Genomic DNA, 20,834 nt, shown 5'->3' with positions numbered 1-20,834 from the left:
GTTTTATGACACAAGAGACATGTTCCAAGAGGAGGAGAAGTTCATTCTGTTCTTACCTCTCCCCAAATGCCGACAGTGTCTCTGATGTCGTTCTTACAGTAAGAGAGTTGTCTGATGCAATTGTTCACAGCAACACTACTTTTTCCAGGAGCAAGATCTTCTTCCGCCATTTCTACCCAGCCCAGAGAGCGCACAGCAAAGCACTGAAAAGAAAGCAGAAAATATTTGAACGTGTATCAGAGTACACAACATGCTGTTGTGTCCACCTAAGGAAACCTTGTCATGGAACAGAAACTAGTTAGTTAAGGTTAAAGATCCTTGGCTAGGAGGAGAACAGAATCAAGGCCTTGTACATGAGGTTATGCATAAGGATAAATAAATTATTTGAAAATAGCAAAGTGAAAACATTTGAATGAACAAAGAAGAATACATGACTTGCCAGGAAAGGTAGCTGTGGAAGTAACAGTAATGCTTTATAATAAAATATTTTTGCTAATATAAAGGAGGAAACAAGGGAGCAGTAAATAGTAGGACATAAAAACACAGAGAAATGAAGGAAAAAGCACAACTACAGACAGAGCAGAACGGGAATTTTAGCTAATATCTGGAGCTTGAATTGAAAAGAAAGAATATACTATTGGATTATGACTATTGTGAGATTCATACTCACGATATATCTCACTGCCTGGCTTTTAACCATAAAAAGAAATTTTTTTTTGTGGATTACAGCAATCATTTCTACAGTGAGATTAACTAAGGTAGCAAACAATAACAAATTCGAAGCACTAAAATAAAGATAAGCTACCCTAAGAGGAAAGCAGGTTTTTTTTTTTTCCTAGAAGAAATTAAAAATGGCCTTTAAAATAAAACAATCTAATTATACAGTTCTTTAGCAGAAGGATGTTTAACCAACCAGAGCACTCAGTTGGCAGAACAAGCTAAGACGACATTACTTTGCACATACGGTGCTTTTTGCAAACAAAACAAAATGGGAGAAATTGAACGGCACCATCCCTACCCTACATTTACTAGAGAAAAGAATAAAAAACTTTAATTCTGAAAAAAAACACCATGCCTTTGCTCTCAGGCGTTACAGTGGGTGAAATGCAGACCTCATAACTAAGTCAATGAGAGTTGATCTATGAGACCAAGATTTTCTCCAGAGAACATTATGGGTATATCTCATTCTCAAATAGCAACGCACTGGCGGTGACAGATGTGCAACAGACTTACTGGTGTACCTCCTTAATGGGCACACCAGACATTTATGATGGTCCCTAAAGGTTCAGCAATAATAGTTCCTTAACAACCCCATACCTAATTCCTGTTGTCTTCTAGGTATTTAATATGGCAGCAGACACAACCACGGAACACTGCCAGATCAAATGCCATGCCAAATCAAATGCCATCCCATCTCTGAGCTCCAGTCTCCCCGAATAATATGGAGAAACACTGCCTGAGTCAGTGATTAGATAGTGCACCAGCACTGACATGAAGTTGCACTCACTTCTTGCACCCAAATCCTCTTTGCTACCTATGACGCCTTCTTCTACAGAACTGCAGGATTCAGTAGGCAGAAGTATCAAAAGCAAAAGTGAGAAAATTTACAATAAATAACTGAAAATTTGCCATGGTATAAAATCTCTATCCTTTCACCCCAAAGCCCCATTTTCTAACACGGATCAATTATTGACATCAGTTAATACTCAGTCCTTGGTTCCCTGCTTGCTTCAGTGTTACTCATGTTTCCTCCAAAATGTTATGCTGAAATGCTATGTTGTTTTGGTGAATGGACTTGTGTTTGTTTCAGTCAATCCAGTTCCTTGCTAGGTAGCCAGTGCAATTTTGACCTTGCAAAGACCAACGCACATTGTCCAGAGCTGCCGCCTTGCTTTGCTGTTAGCAACATCCCATGGGTCCTTGGGAAAGCGGGCAATGATCCTCGGAACTGCTTGAACAAAGCCGGTACTGGTGACCCCTGGAGAGCACAGCTGCTTCCAAGAGGACCCTGCCCACCCGGGCATGCAGCCCAAGGAGCTGCAGTAGCAGGTCCATCCTGGAATTACCAATTAATCCCTCTTCTTGAGACCCAGTAAATAAATTGGTTTCAGAGTTTAAAAGCAGACACTGAATATTAATTTGCTGCCTTCCAAAAATTGTTGTCAAGTCAGTGAGTAGATCAAGCTCACCCACCATTACTGGGTGTGCCATTTGGCAACCACTGTCCTCAAAAAAAGACCCCAAAACACCAAGGTATTTTAAATATGCATGATATGTCAACTTTGGCAAACTAAGGGATGAATAAAATGCACCAATGGGTAAAAAGATTAATGACTTTCCCCCTCCTTCCCTTTAAAACTTCTCCTTCAGCTTTCTTTCAGCTTGCACAGCCTGCTTCGACAAGCAGAAATCCCAGCCTAAGAGTCTGCCTCTGGTACCTACTCCCAAGAGTCACTAATGCTGCATCTCATCTAAGGCACCAGACAGCAAACACACTCTGGAAATGGTGTGAAACCCTTTAGTGAGGGTGGGTGAAAAATTAAAGCCTCTCAACGTCTCCAGGTTTTTTATTGTTTTTTTTTTGTTGTTTTTCTTCACAAACAAGGAAACCAATATGCAAATTCTCCTATGCTGCTTCTTCCTAACCCACTCTGCTGGAATCCCACAAAAGCGCTGACTTTCAGATTTTAAAGGGAGATGACGGAGAAGGTGAAAGAGGAAACAAAGGAGGGGTTACCACTCAGGGGTGCTCTTCACTTCAGGGCTACACGAGATACTAAAATATCCATTTTTTAGCAATTATTAAGGTCATTCAATCTCAAGAGTGCAGAATTAGTTTTGGCACATCAGATACTCATGAATCTTGCTGAAAGTGCTGTGATGCCCACTGGGGTATTAAATATTTATCTTTGCAAGCTTTTAAAATATAGATTTTTACTGTGCCAGAAGAAAGGTTTTTTTTTTTTACAACAGAATACTAGCAGAGAGAAACACTTTCTAAATCATCTTAAGAGAGGTAAAGAGCTAAATATATACAATAAGCATATTGTTTCCTCATTACTCTTCATATCTCAACCACAGTTGCAATTTGTTAGCTGTTTTCTGAACAGAAAGATAAATATAGTCATTGCACTGAACAGAGTATATCTTAAGAATGCCAAAAAGTGTCAAAAGACTATCAGTTCAAGTTCGCAGCAGGTAAAATCTCTTATTACTAAAGATGGTGAACTGTTTTGGTTTTTTCTCCTGACAGCTTTTATTCTATGTTTAGAATTCCCCAGTGGTGGCATCCACTGTATTTCTTTCCCTTCCCACGACAGTAGAATGAGCTGAATGGGACACTCTCGTCCATCCCACATATTCCCCTCTGTGTGATGGGTTTGGTTTCCTTCCTTCTTTCGGTTCCCTCTCTGTGCTTCCAAGCTAGGTACACGAGAGAAACCTCGTTTGCTTCTGGCACCTGGCAAGTTTTTGTGTGTGTGTTTTACAAGAAACTGTTACCATAACAGGCTGAGAGACAGCCTTACCACAACAGGCTGAGAGAGATGGGGCTGTTTAGCCTGGAGAAGAGAAGAGAAGGCTCCAGGAATACTTTATAGTGGCCTTTAAGTACCTAAAGGAGGCTTTTAAGAAAGATGGGGAGAAACTCTTTAGCAGGGTCTGGTGTGATAGGACAAGGGATAAAGGTATTAAAATACAAGGAGGTAGATTCAGAGTGGATATAAGAAAAAATTTTTTTACAGTGATGGTGATGGAACACTGGAACAGGTTGCCCAGAGAGATGGTGGATGCCCCATCCCTGGAAACATTCAAGGCCAGGTTGGATGTGGCTCTGAGCAACCTGATCTGGTTGGAGACGTCCCTGCTCCTTGCAGGGGGGTTGGACTAGGTGACCTCTAAAGGGCCCTTCCAACCCAAACTATTCTATGATTCTACGATTTTATAACCCAAATAAAATACTTCATAACAGCTTCATCAAAACAAATCAATTTCCCAAAGACTCACTTCAAACAAAAAATCTCTCAATAAAACCCATAAAGACTTGACATCCGACTCACAAGGCAATCTATGTACCTGAGGCGTATACACACACACGAAATATTCTTTTGCTCAAAATACATGTAAAGACCAAAACCTTCTACTTCTTGCTTAACTGAATGCACGTGCTGGCATGACTCAGAACTGATGACAGACCTTCATGCAGATTTTAGCACTAGAAAATACGAGGATTCAGAATAATGTGATCCATACCACAGTTCATTCATCACCAGTACAACAGAAATATACATATACACATCTATGGGGTGGGAGAGCGGTGGGTGTACACGCATGCCTGCGTGTCTGTCTCTCTCTGCATATTGCCAGTAACTGTATTATAAAAGATCCACTTCAGGTTTTACTGTTGGTGGGTGTTCTGGTTTTGTTTGGTGAGGGGGGGGCCTAAGGTGGCAGCTTCTGTAGGAAACTGCTAGAAGTCACTCCCCTTTGTTCAGTGGACTCAGCCGGGCCTAGGGCGGACCCGCTGCTGGCCAAGGCCGAGCCAACTGGTAGCAGAATGTCCCATGATAACACCTCTGCGATAACATATTTAAGAAGGGGAAAACAGAAAAAAAAAAAAAGGAGAGAAGATGTGAAGCAGCTGAGCAGGGGCAGAGAGGGGGAGGCGCAAGCCTTGTGGGCCTTGCAGGCCTCACCCTCTGGCCTCCCACTGGGCAGCCGACTGTGCCCAACTCGGCCCAGCCCAGCTGCAAGAAGTGGAGAGGAGATGAGAAGTGAATAAGATGTGAAAAGGATCCTGAGAGGTGTCTGCCAGCCTCTTGTGAGGAACGGCTGCAGATGTCAAGGTCAGTGAAGAAGGAGGTGGAGGAGTAATGCGGCTCCTGGCCAAGATTCCCCTGCAGCCTGTGGTGAAGACCATGGTGGAGCAGGTTGTCCCCCTGCAGCCCATGGAGGTCCACGGAGGAGCAGAGATCCACTTGGAGCCTGTGAAGGACCCCACATCGGGGGAGGTGGATGCCTGAAGGCAGCTGTGGCCCGTGGAGGGCCTGCTGGGGCAGCTATTCTGGAGGGACTGCACCCTGTGGAATAGATGACCCACACCAGAGCAGTTCCACGAAGGACTGTGGCATATGGGTGGGACCCCACGAAGAAGCAGGGGAGGAATCTGAGGAGTTCTTCCCCCGACCACAAAGCAACAGCATAAAACAATGTGTGATGAACTGACCGCAACCCCCATTCCCTCTTCCCCCCTGTGCCGCTCGGGAGGGGAAGGTAGTAGAGATAATGTTAAGCTTGGGAAGAGGGAGGGGCGGGGGGAGGTTATCTTGTTCCCTGTCTCATTCTCCTGCTAGTTTTAGAAATAAATGAATAGTTTTCCCCAAGTCGAGTCTGTTTTGCCCGTAACGGTAAGGGATTTTAAGGATTTTTCTTCCTGTCCTTATCTCAAACCTCGAGCCATTTTTCCTTATATTATCTCCCCCTATTCTCTCAGAGGGTGGGGGGAGCGAGAGCGAGACTGCGTAGTCTGGTCCCGATCGGGGCTGAACTATGACAGTGGGTTTTTACACTCTTAATTATTTGACTCAGATGTTCTCTTCAAAACAAAAGAGCACAAAACCCAGCAGAAACAAACCACCTAGTGTCTCCAATCAGGTATGACCTAATTCTTCAACCAGGGCTAGCTGAGTTAGCCACGACAGCAGAATTGCTTAGTTCTCCAGCACAATAATACAGTATCATGGTTCCCTGGGTCTCACCAACGATACTTACTAGCCAAGAGACAAAGTGCTTCCTTTGACCTGAAAGAGCTTTGCTAATGCATCCTCTTTTCTCCTGGAACTGACATCGAGTCAAAAGAAGCCAAGCTGAAACCCAGAGTGCTGCCCTCCTTGACTAAGAGTCTATGAGCTCAGTACAACAGACATTCCTGGTGATGCCGGTTGGTTAAGTACCTCTACTTGAGGCTCACAGATAATTACTGGCAAATTATAGTTATCGGCCCATCATAATTTCAAAGTAATCTAGATGTCAGTTTTTGGTTTACAGTACTTACAGTAGTCTACCTAATTTATTTCCTCTGTTAGAGGATAAACAAATAACCCTTGTATCACATTAGACATCATTAGTATTAACTTAAAAAATAAAATCTTATGGTTTTCTGTGCCTTGTCAGATTCTCTATCTTAAAATCAAAACTCTAAAAAGGATGATTTAAATAACTATATATGAATGGAGGTAAGTGAAACATTATTTTCCTTTTTGTGGTAAGATCAAAGACACTACCATGAACACTGCATGTCTGACAGAAGTGAATGAAAAAATGTCATTTAAACCATGGTATGTCAATAATCTTGTATTTTCATCTTGACTGGAGACTTCACATTTCCTGCTAGGCCGCACAGGACATTGTGCAAAGAAAATACATAGGGAAAATAGGCCACCTTATCACACATTGCCCCTGAAAAGACAGGTGAACAGAAATGAAAACACGAGTATCACTGCTCAGTTTTACAGTCTGGGGAACATATGTTTGCATGGCTGCAAATCCAATTAATGTTTCAGGGTTAATGATCAGTAGCCAAAGAACCAAACTCATAAATGTGGTAATCTAGACTCTGTAAAAAGCTGTAAACCTGCCTCGCAGTGCAGTTCTGCTCTAAGACATTGGGTAAAGCTGGGGAGCCTTAGCTATGAAGGAGTGAATGAACTGTGGATCACAGTTTTGCTCTTTGGCATTCCAAAACCTTCACCACAGGGTAAGGTTCTGCTCTGCAGCAGCTTTTCGAAGAGGAACTCTGGAAGGAGCTTTGACAGGAACACAGAACCATGACAAATTTCTGCACGTAAGCAAATAACAGACTCTAGCTGTTGCCTCATGTAGTGCTAAGCACGTATGTTTAAAAAAAAAAAAACAACAAAAAAAACCCCAAGAAAGCCAAAGCAAATACACACTTGTCCCCTACGAGATAGGGGACAAGAGATCAGTTACACATGACTGATGGCAGAGTGGTATTAGAAACTGGATGGATCATAAGGGCATAAGTAGAAAAGATCGCATTACAGGGAGAAAATTGATTAGACCATCAGTTTGAGAAAAACAAACTAATGTACATTACAAAACTGATTTTTCTTTAGATCACACGGTTGTTAGTAGCTACTGTGAACATCAGAGTATGTTTGCCTTGACAATTCAAATCTGTGCTACTAATTTCTCCTCTACTTCTGAGCCTACTGACTTGGATTTGAGCAGTTTTCTTTTGTTTCTCTTTATGTTTTTCCTTTTCAAAGGTTGTATCTGTCTGCAGACATACGTAAATCATTACAGTATTTAATAAGGCCTTTTTATCGCAAACCGCTGAGCAGGCTTGTGACTGAGACACAGCATGTAGGTCATATCATTAACTGTTTCATATGCAGCCAACACAATCTTGGAAATTCCACTTACATTTTCATTAACAGTTTTAAAATAGAACAAACTATCATATTATTTTATGCTTTGGAAGATCAAGTATCATAAAATACAGTCACTCTGTTCTGAGAAAGAAGTATGTTCCAGTTTGTCTGCCTGCTACACCTCAAGAAAGCTTGCATTGATTCCAGAAAATATTGGAGATGATCAAAGCAAAACTGAGTAACAAAAGAATAAGGTGATCTTACGCAATTAATGAACAAGCAAACACCTTCATTTAATTGACATGAATAGACTGCAATCCATCCATTTTCTCAGAGAAATACTGACAGTTGTGACATTAAAATTCTTAATTACAAAAAAAAAATTGAAATGCAGAATCAAAAACATACTAATAAGGTTTTTCAACATTTCCAGTTTTCTGTTGCAGTTCATGTTTTATTATTTGAATTGCTGAAAATGTGTATGCAATACAAAAATAAGCACACAGATATTCAGGTCACAACAGAATTCAGAAATCCACTAATAATTGATAATTCAAGCAGATGTTTATAACTAAACTTCTGTGGAATAAAATACAAGGGCTTTACAAATACTGAAAATAACCCTTATAATAAATTACTTCTCTAGAGCAGGTCAACAATGAACTTTCTGTTCTCACAGTCCCTTACTTTATTCTCCAAGATGCTACAGTCTCATGTTTTCCAAACTCACAGACTCCAACATGTAGGATGACAAAAGTCCCTCTCTTTTTTTAAGTTTAATACTTCTGTCACTGTGGTTCCTGCTGTCTCACAGCCAAAGGTCAAATGTGCGCTATCAAGGCAAGAAAATGTTGCACGACCATTGTGCTGGTTCAAGATGTTTTTAATCCCAATTTCTTATTCATTACTGTATTTCTGAATCAAGTAAAAATCTAGCCAGTTGAGCAAAAATTGAATGGACACTATTATTCTCTACTAATATCCTTTTGCTATACGTGGTTCTGAAGAAGAAATTATGATCACTTTATTCTTTTCTCCAGTATTCTCAGTAAAGAACAGGTTTGATTTTGCATCCTTTGCAGATACCTTGACTGCACATGCTAAAAGGATCAGTTTGGGGACTTTACTTTGCGCTACTAAGAGTGTTTTGGGTTTCATTTTAATACAGTGAAATAAAAAACCACGCTTCCTCAGTGAAGAAGAGGCAGTAATTTTTTTCACCAATAATAAAGGATGATTGTTGCAATGATGCTCAAATTAGGGTCTGTTAGGATAACTCAAGGAGGTTTCATTATTCTGCAACACACAAAAATGACCCAAACACACACACATATGCTTTGTCAGTAAAGATAAGCCCTGCAGGAGTTTACAGGGCATGAAAGAATGTGTGCAATCATTTCTTAAAACTAATGCTCTGCACTTACTATCTTTAACCTTAAATGTTGTATTTTCCTGATGGGGGCTCTTCTGCAGGCTGATAGATGTAAGTGGTCCTAATGCAACCAGCAGCACTTTATTTAGTATTGTGGTGCGTAACTTCAAAGGTAATATGCATGACATCAAACTTCAAAAATAATTTAAAAAAAAAAAACACAACAACAAAAAAAAACCTTTTGGTGAACTCTCGACCTTACTGAATCAATGGAGGAAAAACCTTCTGTCTTCACTAGAGCCAGGATTTCATATCTCTTTAGAAGCAACATTGTTAAGAGTAATTTGTTTTCTAGAGACATTATGTTTACGACAGGATTCAAAGTCAATTAAGTTAAATCACTTTTCATTGATTCCTATGCTTTGAAAAAGACAGAAATGAACAGGAATCCCAAGCTCAGAAATCTTGAGCCCTGGTGGGCCTCCCACATTTGAGGACCCACTTAGTGTCACGCTGTCTCCTCGCAGCACCACAGTGATCATCCTCAAGCATATGGAATAATGCATACCCACGTAGGTGCCACGTGACATTACAATGTACTGCATATCTCATGTTTTTAGATCTCTTATGAGGTAAATAGTACCTCCCCCTCCATTTTCTCTTTGAGGAAATGCAGGAAGTTTTACTAAGGAAGAACTCTGTTCCTTTGAAGTGAAATTCAGAGCTAGAACTCTACCAAGATAAATATACATGCTAGCTAGAGCTATCTAAATATTGCTCTGTCATTCAACACAATGTTCCATCTTAATTGATTTTTAAATTAACTTCCTCCATAAATGTACCTTTCAGCAGGTCCACAACGGACAAATAACCCTCCAAGGTTGTACCATGCTGTTTTCAAACTGTGTATATATATTTTTATAGAGATATATATATATATATATGTAGTATATGTATGCACACACTAGACATAGTATACTACATATACTATACTATTATCTATACTATAGTGCAGATTATGTACTATATATATTATACATATATTTATATATAATATATATTGCATAAATATATAATATATATATACACACGCATAAGTAAATACTCTGTGGGTTTTTTTTGTTAAAAAAAAAATAATGGTAAATTTTAAAACAGTTTCCACTCTCTTTCACATGAGGGATGGCTTTGTGATATATTTTTCTAAGGAAGGCTATGAGTAAAATCTCTGCATCTCTCCTGCTACTCAGTCACCCATGTCCTGATCCTGCACAATAGGTTTGCATCTAATGAGATCCCAGAGATATGTGGGATTTCTAAGAGTGAAAGACATGTAACATTTTGCAGGATCTCATTATAAATCTTGAAGAGCTCAAGAAATTAAACTACATTATCCCAGGTATTTATAGTATACATATATTATAACAATTAAACATATTGTACCTCTGTATACCACTAAAAAAGTAAGTCACTTAGATTTGGGAAAACACTATGTCTTCCTCTGCCCTGGACTAATCTTCGTATGTGATTAAACAAGACTCCATTTAGGGACAAAGTGGAAGCAAATATCCTCTAGATGGAAATTTGTATTATGATGTACCTTACATCACGGCATTATCGCTTACAACATCATCTAATGACACAGTAGATGTCAACAGTAATAAGTATCAATCACAGAGATAATGAATGAGCAAACACTCTGTCCAGAAGTTCTAATGCAGAAAATGAAAACCACACCATTTAAAAAAAAAATTGTTGAGGAGATGTATTTCAGTGCTTTAGTCTGCTATTTCTAAAACTGCTTTTGAAGCAGAATGTTTTCGAGCACCTGCATCATTTACCTGCAGCATCTGCATAGCTGGGAGGGCACCTTAACGCTGCTAACAGCAAATAATCAAATTCAGAAACAACCAACCGGTTTAGAAACTGCCATCCTCATCACTCACCACTGCTACTGTGAAGCTGTAAGGATGGAAAGAGGGATAAACTATACTATAGTAATTGTCAAGACTGACCTCTTCTTGATTATGCACTGGATGGTTCAAACAGAAGATCTGTGTTTTGACTCAGTTTTGAAAGCTACTAAAATTACTGCTGGGATGGTGAGAGGGGGAAGAAACTAAGGGCACCTTTTTGTTTTTGAAAGAAACAAGGAAAAATCCCTAACCCCAAACTCCACTACAATGCCTACTTTGGGTTTAGGTTGGAGTTTGTTTGGTTGTTTTTTTAAAGATTTTATTCCCAGATTGTAATTCTTTCTTCTGAAAGCCTAAGGTAAGCCAATATGAAAAGGTAACTTTTTTTTTTTAACTACTATACTATTAGTCTAATTTTATTTAAAATACATAAGAACATCATTTAAGGAAGATCTATGAGCACGGAGCATAATCTGCTTTCCTGCATTTCCACACCATCTCATCAACACAAAAATCAGTATCTCCAAAGACACACTTTGTTTTCTATTGGCAGTAGCTTAGTGTTAAAAAAATTACATACACACTGTTTAATCCCCAAAATACAAAATTCTGCTGTTCACAAGAAACTTTCAGCTATCGGCAATAAGATTCTTTGAAAAAACAAAACAAACCAAAACAACCAACTCCCTCTTCCTGACCAAGGTGCTATTCTTATTGGTGAGATGAAGACCAGACCTTTTCTTCCATTCAGTCTTATAAACTTACAAACAGTGGTTATAATAATGGCTTAAGTTGCAACTAAAATGGTTAGCTACTCAGGAGTTGAAAAAGTAAATTAAATTATGTGTCAAAAACTTTCCAGTAGAGAATATGGACATTTTAAAGCTACCCCACAAGACCCTGGAAAAACCCCAACCAAAGTAACAAATCTCATCACCCAAAAAATACAAAGCTGCTACAACAGCCAGGGAAACAGGGACTCCTAAGAAGACTGCAATCCTCCTAGCCTCATGAATAATTAAAAACACTTGGCTTGTTTAATAAAACTAAGCTGAAGAAGAGATGCAATCGCTATGCTATAGCAATCGAGATGCTATAAAGGCTCTAGAAGATGGTTGAACATAGAATAAGAGGATAAAAAATGGCCTCAAAAAGTTTAGGTTAAAAGGTTTTTAACCATCAAAGGAAGGTAATATTTGAATCAGTTTGTCAGTAAGACTAGGCCAGACAAAAAATTTCCCACAAATGTTAAAGAAGAAACTTGAAATTAATACATGGGATTATATATTGTGGTTCCCTAGAAGGGTAAAGGAATGGGTTCAAGATTTATTCTCATCCTCTGCTCTGTAACAGGTCCTATTTCCTAGGGAATGAAAACCAAGGATTTTTTTTTTTTTCTGAAAGAAACAAATTCCTACTCCAAAAACAAGCAGAAGTACCATTTTAGAAGAAAAACTATTTTTTCTATTAGATTTTTTTTTTTGTAAGGAGACTTCAGATGGAATAAACTCCTCAAATTCAATTAATCAAATTGAGTCCATTAACTGAAACGAATTTAACTAAGGCTTTTTGTGGTGTTTCACATGCTCATGAGAAGATTTTACACAGCACAAGGCAGATTGTGAAACTGCTAGAAAATATTGAATAATCCCTGTTTGCACCAATAATTTTAGAAACTACTCTGACAGAGAATTATAGCCTCCAGTGTGAAAAGATGATCCAAACTCCTCCTTTCTGGTTAAGTCTTTATTTGCATCAGAAATCAAACTAATCTCCATTACCAAGGAGACATGCTGATTCTTTCAAATGGTCCTGTGTCTAGCTAGGAGATCTGCTTCGGAAGAAGACCAGAAACAAGCAAATATAGTACGTCTCCAAAACACATACACTCGCCTCCATAACAAGAAAAGCAGCAGAGATATGGATATTAACTCTTTGAGGGGCACATAATAAAATGTAAAATTATTTTGACAGTGCTATTTACAGGCCACTTTAATTACAGCCACAAGTGGCCTAACAAATCAGCTTGTCAGAAACATCCCTCTCATCACTCCAAAAACCTCAACTGGTTAATCTCTAAAATCCAGGTAATCTGCAGGAGTTCATCACCAACCCACTTACCACATCTCCAACTGTGTTTCCATTCACCTACAGGTAAATCGTTAAATTTAAATACCTGGTATCAGCATCTCCTACTTCTGTCTCTCTTGGAAACACTCTCCTGCTATTCCTTCAAGATCCTGATCATGTACTGCTTTCTAAATTAGAAAACAGACTTTTGGAGCAACTGCCTAATACTTCCACAGATATAAATACATTCTTCTCATTCTTAGACATGAAACCACTCTAAAATGGCAAGACTGGAAAGTGAAGTTCTGCTGAACAAGCTAATGTGGACAGGGAACTCGAAAATCCATGCTTAACAGAAAGACTATATTAAGTCTTAGGAGAAAACCACATTTAAAAGCAGAGAATAAAGGTAAGCCCAAATGTCAGGCCAAACAGGGCAATTCTGAAAAGATTTTTGAGAAACTGAGTCACAGAGTTTTCCATTCTTCTCCCCATTCCTAGGGACAGAGACAGGTTTTCCAGGAGACTCAGTTTCTTTGCACAATAAGGAAAAAATTTAGCATCTTTCTATGCTTTTTACACACAGCTGTCATATTTTACAACAATGTAAAAAGAGACAGCCCACAGGAATTTACAGTCCAGGATTGGTAAAAGCATCTTATCATCTCCCTTGAAACTCAATTATAAAGGCACAGGTTGCTCTATAAATTAACCAGGAAGGTTATGAACCATCTCCTGGGAAGTACCAATTCAAAACTCATTTCCAGTTGTGCATGCTTCACATGCAGAATTAGGATCCTTGTCAAGCACAATGAGCCATCTCTTCAAGAAATTCCTAACAAAATAAATTTCTGAAATCAAGAAGCTGGATGTAATCAATCATTATCCCCTTTCTCCCGCTTCCCATTCTCTTTTATGGCCTTGTGCAGACAACTTGCACCAAGATGCCAAGGATCTGCATCTTAAGCACATGATGTATAGAGAAACATCTGTTGTTTAATGACAATTTTGAATGCTTAACTGTGTTGCTGCATAAATCACTTTTCTTACAAGAATTATATGAATTATACAATACATTTTTTCCAAAAGTGATATTTCTGCAGTGCTACAATCTTTGCAGAAGTTGACAGACTCTGGGGGAAAACAACTACTTCAGCTTTCCACAAGGTGGCATGGTTTCCTTTGCTGAAAGACAGTATTACTTTGTGCCACTGAGGAAATTTAATTTTTTAATTATAATTTTATTTCAAATGCACTGTCCACGGTCATAAATAGGTTTAAACAGATTTAAGATCTTTAAAATATCTCTAACAAGGTTCATTTTAACAAATTCTTCCAATAGAGAGTTTCAGGAGTTGGAAAAAAAGCTTCCTTCTCTTATGCTGAAATGAAGAAAAAGTATCTGTGCTTGCTGCCCCGCAAAAGCAAGTTTCAATCAAATATAGTTAAGGCAAGTCATGTGTCAGAGAAGAGCCTAAGGGGCTAAACGATCTCATTTTCCCAATCTCAGGTCATCAGTTTCAAATCCTATCAGACTTCTTTCAGTCTCTCAATATTTTGGGTAAAATGGGCTAGCATCCCATCCACATGAGAATTAAAAGATCCCAGAGCATTTTCCACAGGTGAAGATTTTCCCTGCTATTTGTGGACCGCTTCCTGTCCCTGTGAGGTAGGGCCATTCAGCAGCTGCTTGTCCTGTCCTCGAGGCAGAGGCAGATATGCTGAACAGCTCTACCGATGGCCTCTCTCACTGCAGAGCAACATCAGCACTGCTGAGCTTCACCCCCAGGACCACGCACATGGTCACTACTGGCCCCGCACACCATGCCCATTAGGCAGAGACAGACAGTAAGGTGCTTTGACTTAAGTGATCTAAAAAACAAAACAAAAAAAATAAACATGTATAGTTTCTTCTCCCTTTCTTGTCTTGCTCCTCTTAGTCAGTTCTGTGAATGTTTCAGTGCTCAGTTCTGACTACCCGTTTAAGCGTCATCAGCATGGTTTTGCCTAAACAGGAGAAACAAAACCAGATGTGACAGACGGAAGAGGACAAGTTTTTGGCATTGACCCATTTTACAGACACCAGATGAGTATCAGTTCCATAAATTTTGAAGTTTAAACAGCAAGTTAGAGAGGGAAGGGAGATGATGACACACGAGTTATTTGTCCACACAAATACTGCCATGGTTCTCCATGTAGGAAGGGCTCCTAATGCTAACCCAGTGCAAATTGCGTGGTAAAGAGTCAGACATATCAAAATACCACCTCCCCATAATTCTTTTCCTAAGGCTTATCTTGAAAGGAACAGCTTTCTGGTTCTGAGGATGGGTACCTAATGCTCATCACTCCTCCACCTCCATTTACTGTGCTCAGAATTCAGTGCTTGTCATTGTAACGAGTGCAGCTGAAACCCTTGCTTTTTAACTGCCAGCCTGCCAAGCAAAACACATTTATTCACATGTGATTTAAACATCACAAGCCAAATAATCAAGATGACAAAGAAGTTTAAGTACCCTGATCAGTCTGTTTTCTCTCACAAAATATATCATTAGGGCTATTACAATTATTAACTCTGTTACATACTGTCTTCCTGCATGTAAGCAGCTTCTGATCCTGTCAGTTACTGCAGGTGTATGGCACAGCCATATGAATTAGGTTATGAATTTAAATTACTTGGATTTCCAATTATAGAGATTCACATACATCCTTAAAAATGGATGCAAGCACAAGGCAAAACATCGACGAGATAAATCTGGAGATATGTAAAGGCTCTGAGTTAATTATGGTGCTTGTTCACATAATGGTCTCATTTTTCTCTCTAAATTTTATCCTCAATATAGGTTACACTTTCTGTTCTAAAATACAAAATTCCTTCTTCTAAAAAGTAACTCCCTAGTTACTAGCTGTGAGTTCAAGCAGCCACATAAAGAAGCAAGAGTACTTTAAAAAAAGAGACAAACTCGAGAATAAAGAGCAAATTCTGTGACCAAATGCCTCAGGATGCTGTCCAGCCATGACTAACAACAAAGCCCTCCCTTACTCAGGACAGAAAACTCACTTAGTTGTGCATGGGGTCAGTTATTACAGTTGAACAGTAGAATCTTGAGCTGTGACATTCAATTTCTTGGCTTATGTGACATTTTAAAATGAGTCACACTTTCCTGACCAAATTGGATAACATTTTAAATCTGCAAATTCCTTTGATGGAATTAGTCTTGCATGGTCAATGTACATTGTGCCAAGAGGAAGAGAAGCACAATTGATTTCAAAACTTATGAGACATTCTGCATCTTGCAAGTTATGTTTACAATTGCAAATATCTAATTGTTATCCCATTGTGGATCTTCTTACAGACCTTGGCTTCTGGATCACTGTTGATGCTACAGGAATCATCATCATCAGACTGTGGACCATTTCTGTTACAGGGAAAAAAAAAAAAAAAAAAGGACAACAATCAATCTTAAAATCATATAAAAACTACAGCACAGCACAAAATGGAGCTGAGCTTTCCATGGAGACTTCTGAAGTCACTGTACCTGAGCTTCAAAGAGGCATAGCGTAACGTTGCTCCTTCAAACTCTTTCAGACTTGGGTCTGGGTTCACAGTGGCTGCATGCAGATCCTAGAGACAAAGGCAGTGCAATTAGTATAGTATTACATGCTATTAATATAGTATTAAGTATACCACCATGTTATTTCTTATTTCAAAGGGAAATTAAATCCTCCCTGCAAATAAGCGATAGTATTTCTGGCTGCAGTTGAAAAGAGGCATGCATATATTCTCAAGCTGCATTTCATTTAGTGCAGGCATCTTGCTCGTTATGTCATGGCAGTTGCCCTGCTAGTTTAGGCTGAATCCATTCCAAGTGGAAAGATCAGAAAAGGCAGCATGTTTGTGAGCTAGACATCCCTAGCAGTACCCCCATTTACTTTGGCCTAGGTTATGAATGACATTCATGGAAAAATAAAAGGGGAAAAAAGCAGCCACTGCCATGCAAAAAACAAGGGTAATAGTATCAAAGGTTCTAAAATCTGACAATATACTTGCCTTCCAAATGTCACTATTAATCTTTCCCCCATTCAGTACAGCAAAATCACTCCATGGCTGTTTCTAGACACATAATTATTCACACAGGAAGAAGCACATTGATAAAAAAAAAAAAAAAAAAAAAGAAAAAGAAAAGAAAAAAAACACAAGACACTGTTGTTAGCATTGATATTTACAGGATGGGTTAGGGAACAGATCACCTCAAACTTCAACTAATTACTCCACTATACCATGGCATTTGGAGGAAAGGGGAGAGAAGACATGCTCTAACAGTTACTTACCAAAACAAATGATTGAAACAAGGAAAGTTAATATAAATTAGGAACAGACAATGAAATTACTCTTTAACTATGATCTTAAAAGCAAGCAAAATGAATCTGAATATGAATGTTGGCCACAGCTGCTACAGTCTTTGATAAACAGCAATTAAGGGGAAACATTAGGATTTCCATTTGATTGGCACTTTTGTTAAAAGTCCCTAAACACTATTGGAACTAGAAATACTGAAACACAACAATATATACAAGGATGAGATACATACAAGATAAAAATCAAATAATTCTAGAGAGAAAGCACAAGAAAAGGACAGCTAAGGAAAGGAGGATTACTAAGGAGTACAGAGAAGTTTCTTACTGAAAAAGTAGTTTTGTAAAGTCTAGCAGGTTTTTTAAAAAACAGAAAAAAGAAGACCAAACCTCCAAACAAACCACTCATTCTCTTATTTCCATTCAAATTTCTCAAAAATTTCAGAGGCATTCACTGGTACAATCAAGCAAGCAGCAGTGCATTTAGCACTACAGCAACCCAAGGTGCATCCTTCTCTAAAGCCTGTGAGGCTCCAACTGATTTGGAGTTGTCCCTTTCTTCTTCTCCATGAGGACAAAAATCCCAGTCCTGAAAAAAAGACAGGTGGGACAGGAGATTCGGATGTTGAGAGACCCAGGGCCACCTCTTTGTAGCTTCACCATATCAAGTATTCCTGTAATTAGTGGCCCCTTTCAAGATGAGCTCTCCTAAGTTGTCCAGCTCAGCCCTAAAATGAAGTGGTACCTATTAATACAGCCCAATGCACTAAATTGCAGAGTGGATCTCTCACCTCAGAAGTATGCAAGATGTCCTCATTGAGGAATTACTTGTGAGAAACAACTCCCAGGAGTAACTCTTCCCTAACATGCCTCTGAATTAACTTGTTAGCTTTTCCTGCTAAGTCTTTTCTCTTTAGCCATAAGAAGACACAATGACCATTACTAAATTCTACCATGATCTCAAATAAGTTCTTATTGAAAATTAAACCCTACGGCTTTTTCTCTGCACAGAAAACAGGAAAGAGGCAGCAAAATCTCTAAAATTTGGAACAGAGCATCACAAAAGACAAGGATTCACAAAGGAAGTCATTTGGCAACACACAGGAGAAGAGACCCATCTAAAATTAAGTAAAATTTAATCAGCTGTGCAAAACCAAAACATATTTTAATGCTTTTGAGGTGGAGGAATGGAAGGAATGCTCCAGCTTACTCATATTTAGCAGGATTTTCACATAATGCTTAACCCATAACTGCTCTGGATGGAAATTTACTGATTATCTTGTGAAAGAAAAATTGCCTTGCAGCCTGTGCAGAAGTAAGACATTTTCACATTTTTTTCCTTTTTAAAACTCTTTTTGCCATTTGTATGCATTCCAGCATCATTCCTCCCTACCCATTTTTTTTTCCTGATTCTCTGTTCAGCAATAGTAACTGCTTTTCTTTATGCTAAATATCCAGTGTAAGTGACAACAGGAAAATGGCTGACTTGATTTGTTCTTTGTTGACTGCCCTCAGCTGTGAGCCACATTCTACCAAATGAAGCAAAGCTCCTGTAAATTACATCATTTAAGAGACAGGTACACAAAATAATTTAAATTAAAAAAAAAGAAAGAAAAAGAAAAAAAGGAAACAAGACAAAGGGTAAAAAGGCATTTACTCTGTGGGAAAAAAAAAAAAGAAAGATGTTTCTAAATATTTATTTTACAAACTCAAAAGCTGAAAGAGCCCAAGTAAACTCATCTCAAGACTAACACACGATGCTTCACAGACAAATGTGACAAAGATAAAAGTATATTTTTCTGGATTCATGGAAGCCTATTGGGACAGATGTGAAATGCTAGCCATGCCAGTCTCCAATCCTCAATTATACTCTTTCATCTGCTTAAAACCTATATATCCCCAAGGCTTCTCAGAAGAAAGCAATACAAATTCCAGCATGTGGGAACGAGCTAAACCAGCCCTCCGAAACCAGATTATCTCAGAGCACAGGCTTCCAGCAGTACACAGCTCGTATGTGGTCCAACTTGGAGCTGGAAGCTGTCCAGCACAACTGCTGCTGCCAATGGTAGCACTGGGATAAAGGCATTTGGGAAGCCCTATTCTAGATCAAATACCATATATTTTATCTGATTGACCAGTATTTGTCAGATTGACCATATCACAGATGTCCAGGTTAATCCTTCTCGGGAAAGGAGAGGGGCAGCACTTAGGGTAGGCTGCAGTGGAGTTAACAGGGACTGAAATCAGTGTCAGCGGCAAGTGACCTGGAAATGATTAAGTGCTGGCAAGTATCGATTGTGGAGAGATGAAAAACCAAAGAGTCACAATAGTTGAGATTGTTAAATCTAGATTATAAATTATTTCATTACCTACTGCTCTCTCTCAACCCCACACCATGGCTTATTTCCCTCTTACGGCTCTGCAGCAGGGTTCTGCTCAGAACCAGATGAATCCCAAAGGATTCTTTTTCAAGTTCCCTCTTAATAAAGCTCAACATCTGTAGTCTCAAAAAAATGCAAGACTTTTCCTAACAGTCCTCATTATAACTACAGCTACATCCCTTCTTTGTTAGCAGTTTCAGAAAATGGCAGTGTACAAAGTCCTGAGCACAACCCACTCTCGTTTTGAGCTCCATTACTGTAAGTCTGCTGGTATGGTATTGCCATGCTATCTTAATCACCACTGAGTCAAAAAATCAGTATTGTTTCAATAATGGTATGTAAGATGCTTATCAATGAATGCAGAAACCTTCAAGAGACAAATGCTTTTGTCTATACCTACAATTAAAATAACCATATGTATCATACTAATATAAATTTTGGAAACTTGCTTTTTTTCTGTATCATCTGTTACACTACAGTACATGGTCTTGATGCTGCCACAGAACTGTATACGCATAAATCTTTGCTGGATCAAATTCCTTGCTGAATTAGAACTGCCATATCAAAACCTAGATGAGGCTACTACGAACTCATACATCGCATTTAAAGGGACTTCTCAAATGTCTTATTTAATACATCTCCATTGTATTAAAATCTATGTTGTTATAATTCATACATCTTGTATGCTCCATGATGCTGCTGAGAATTAATAATCATTGTTTATAACCACAAACTATTCATTTAAAGCAAACAAAATTGTGAAAGGTTAAAGGTACATCTGCCACATTACCAGCAGGTCTGAAATTTTCATCCCAAAGACATTTTAAACAGAGATGGAAAAATATCTGAAACGACTATAAGCATCTTCCCAACCATACTGATTTCTGGGTTTTTGTGAAAGACATCTATAGCTTTCTAATTAAAGCCCTGTTATCCATATTTTAGAGTAAGAAAAATACTTAATGGTGAAGTTATATCACTCGTGTACATTACAGGACTTTACACTGTAAGCAAGTGCAGCACTTTACATTACTAATTTCTGATTTTTTTTGTTCTTGTTTTCTACCTGAATGATAACAGTTGCTGTCCTTTCTCCATGAACCCTCTCAGAAACAGTTTCCAACATGCTTGGCGCACAGTACATTCCACAGGAGCTTGACTGATGTAAACCATAACTAAAATGTTGTGGTCAAGCCTGCAAACTTTATGGCTAGCATTTATGAACATGTGGGAGCAATCTTTCTACAATAATGAACAAGAATGTGCATGTTTAAGCCTATACAGGATAAGAGTTCCAGGGTCAAGCTGGTAATACATATTTGAATGTCCTTAACTCCTCTTAACTTTAATTTAA

At 38.7% G+C, this 20,834-nt stretch overlaps 1 protein-coding gene across 16 annotated transcripts in view; it reads right to left on the bottom strand.

The window, feature by feature from the left end:
* APBB2 (amyloid beta precursor protein binding family B member 2) overlaps window positions 1-20,834 on the bottom strand; it is a 193,921-nt gene that overhangs the window by 50,130 nt on the left and 122,957 nt on the right. For 11 of the 16 annotated variants that reach the window (XM_086746723.1, XM_086746726.1, XM_086746715.1 and 8 more), the window contains 4 exons: window positions 16,795-16,857; window positions 16,283-16,368; window positions 16,102-16,162; window positions 57-203 (listed from right to left, as the gene is read on the bottom strand). In XM_086746723.1, the coding sequence (XP_086602849.1) occupies window positions 57-203; window positions 16,102-16,162; window positions 16,283-16,368; window positions 16,795-16,857 (357 nt within the window). The remainder of the gene's footprint in view (window positions 1-56; window positions 204-16,101; window positions 16,163-16,282; window positions 16,369-16,794; window positions 16,858-20,834) is intronic. The other 5 variants (XM_086746729.1, XM_086746730.1, XM_086746731.1 and 2 more) reach the window with 1 other exon arrangement.

Source organism: Chlamydotis macqueenii, chromosome 4, assembly GCF_036417535.1.
Source record: "Chlamydotis macqueenii isolate bChlMac1 chromosome 4, bChlMac1.mat, whole genome shotgun sequence".
Taxonomy (NCBI): Eukaryota; Metazoa; Chordata; class Aves; order Otidiformes; family Otididae; genus Chlamydotis; species Chlamydotis macqueenii.
The sequence above is the reverse complement of the archived record's forward strand: the minus strand, read 5'-3'. Positions and strand labels throughout refer to the sequence as shown.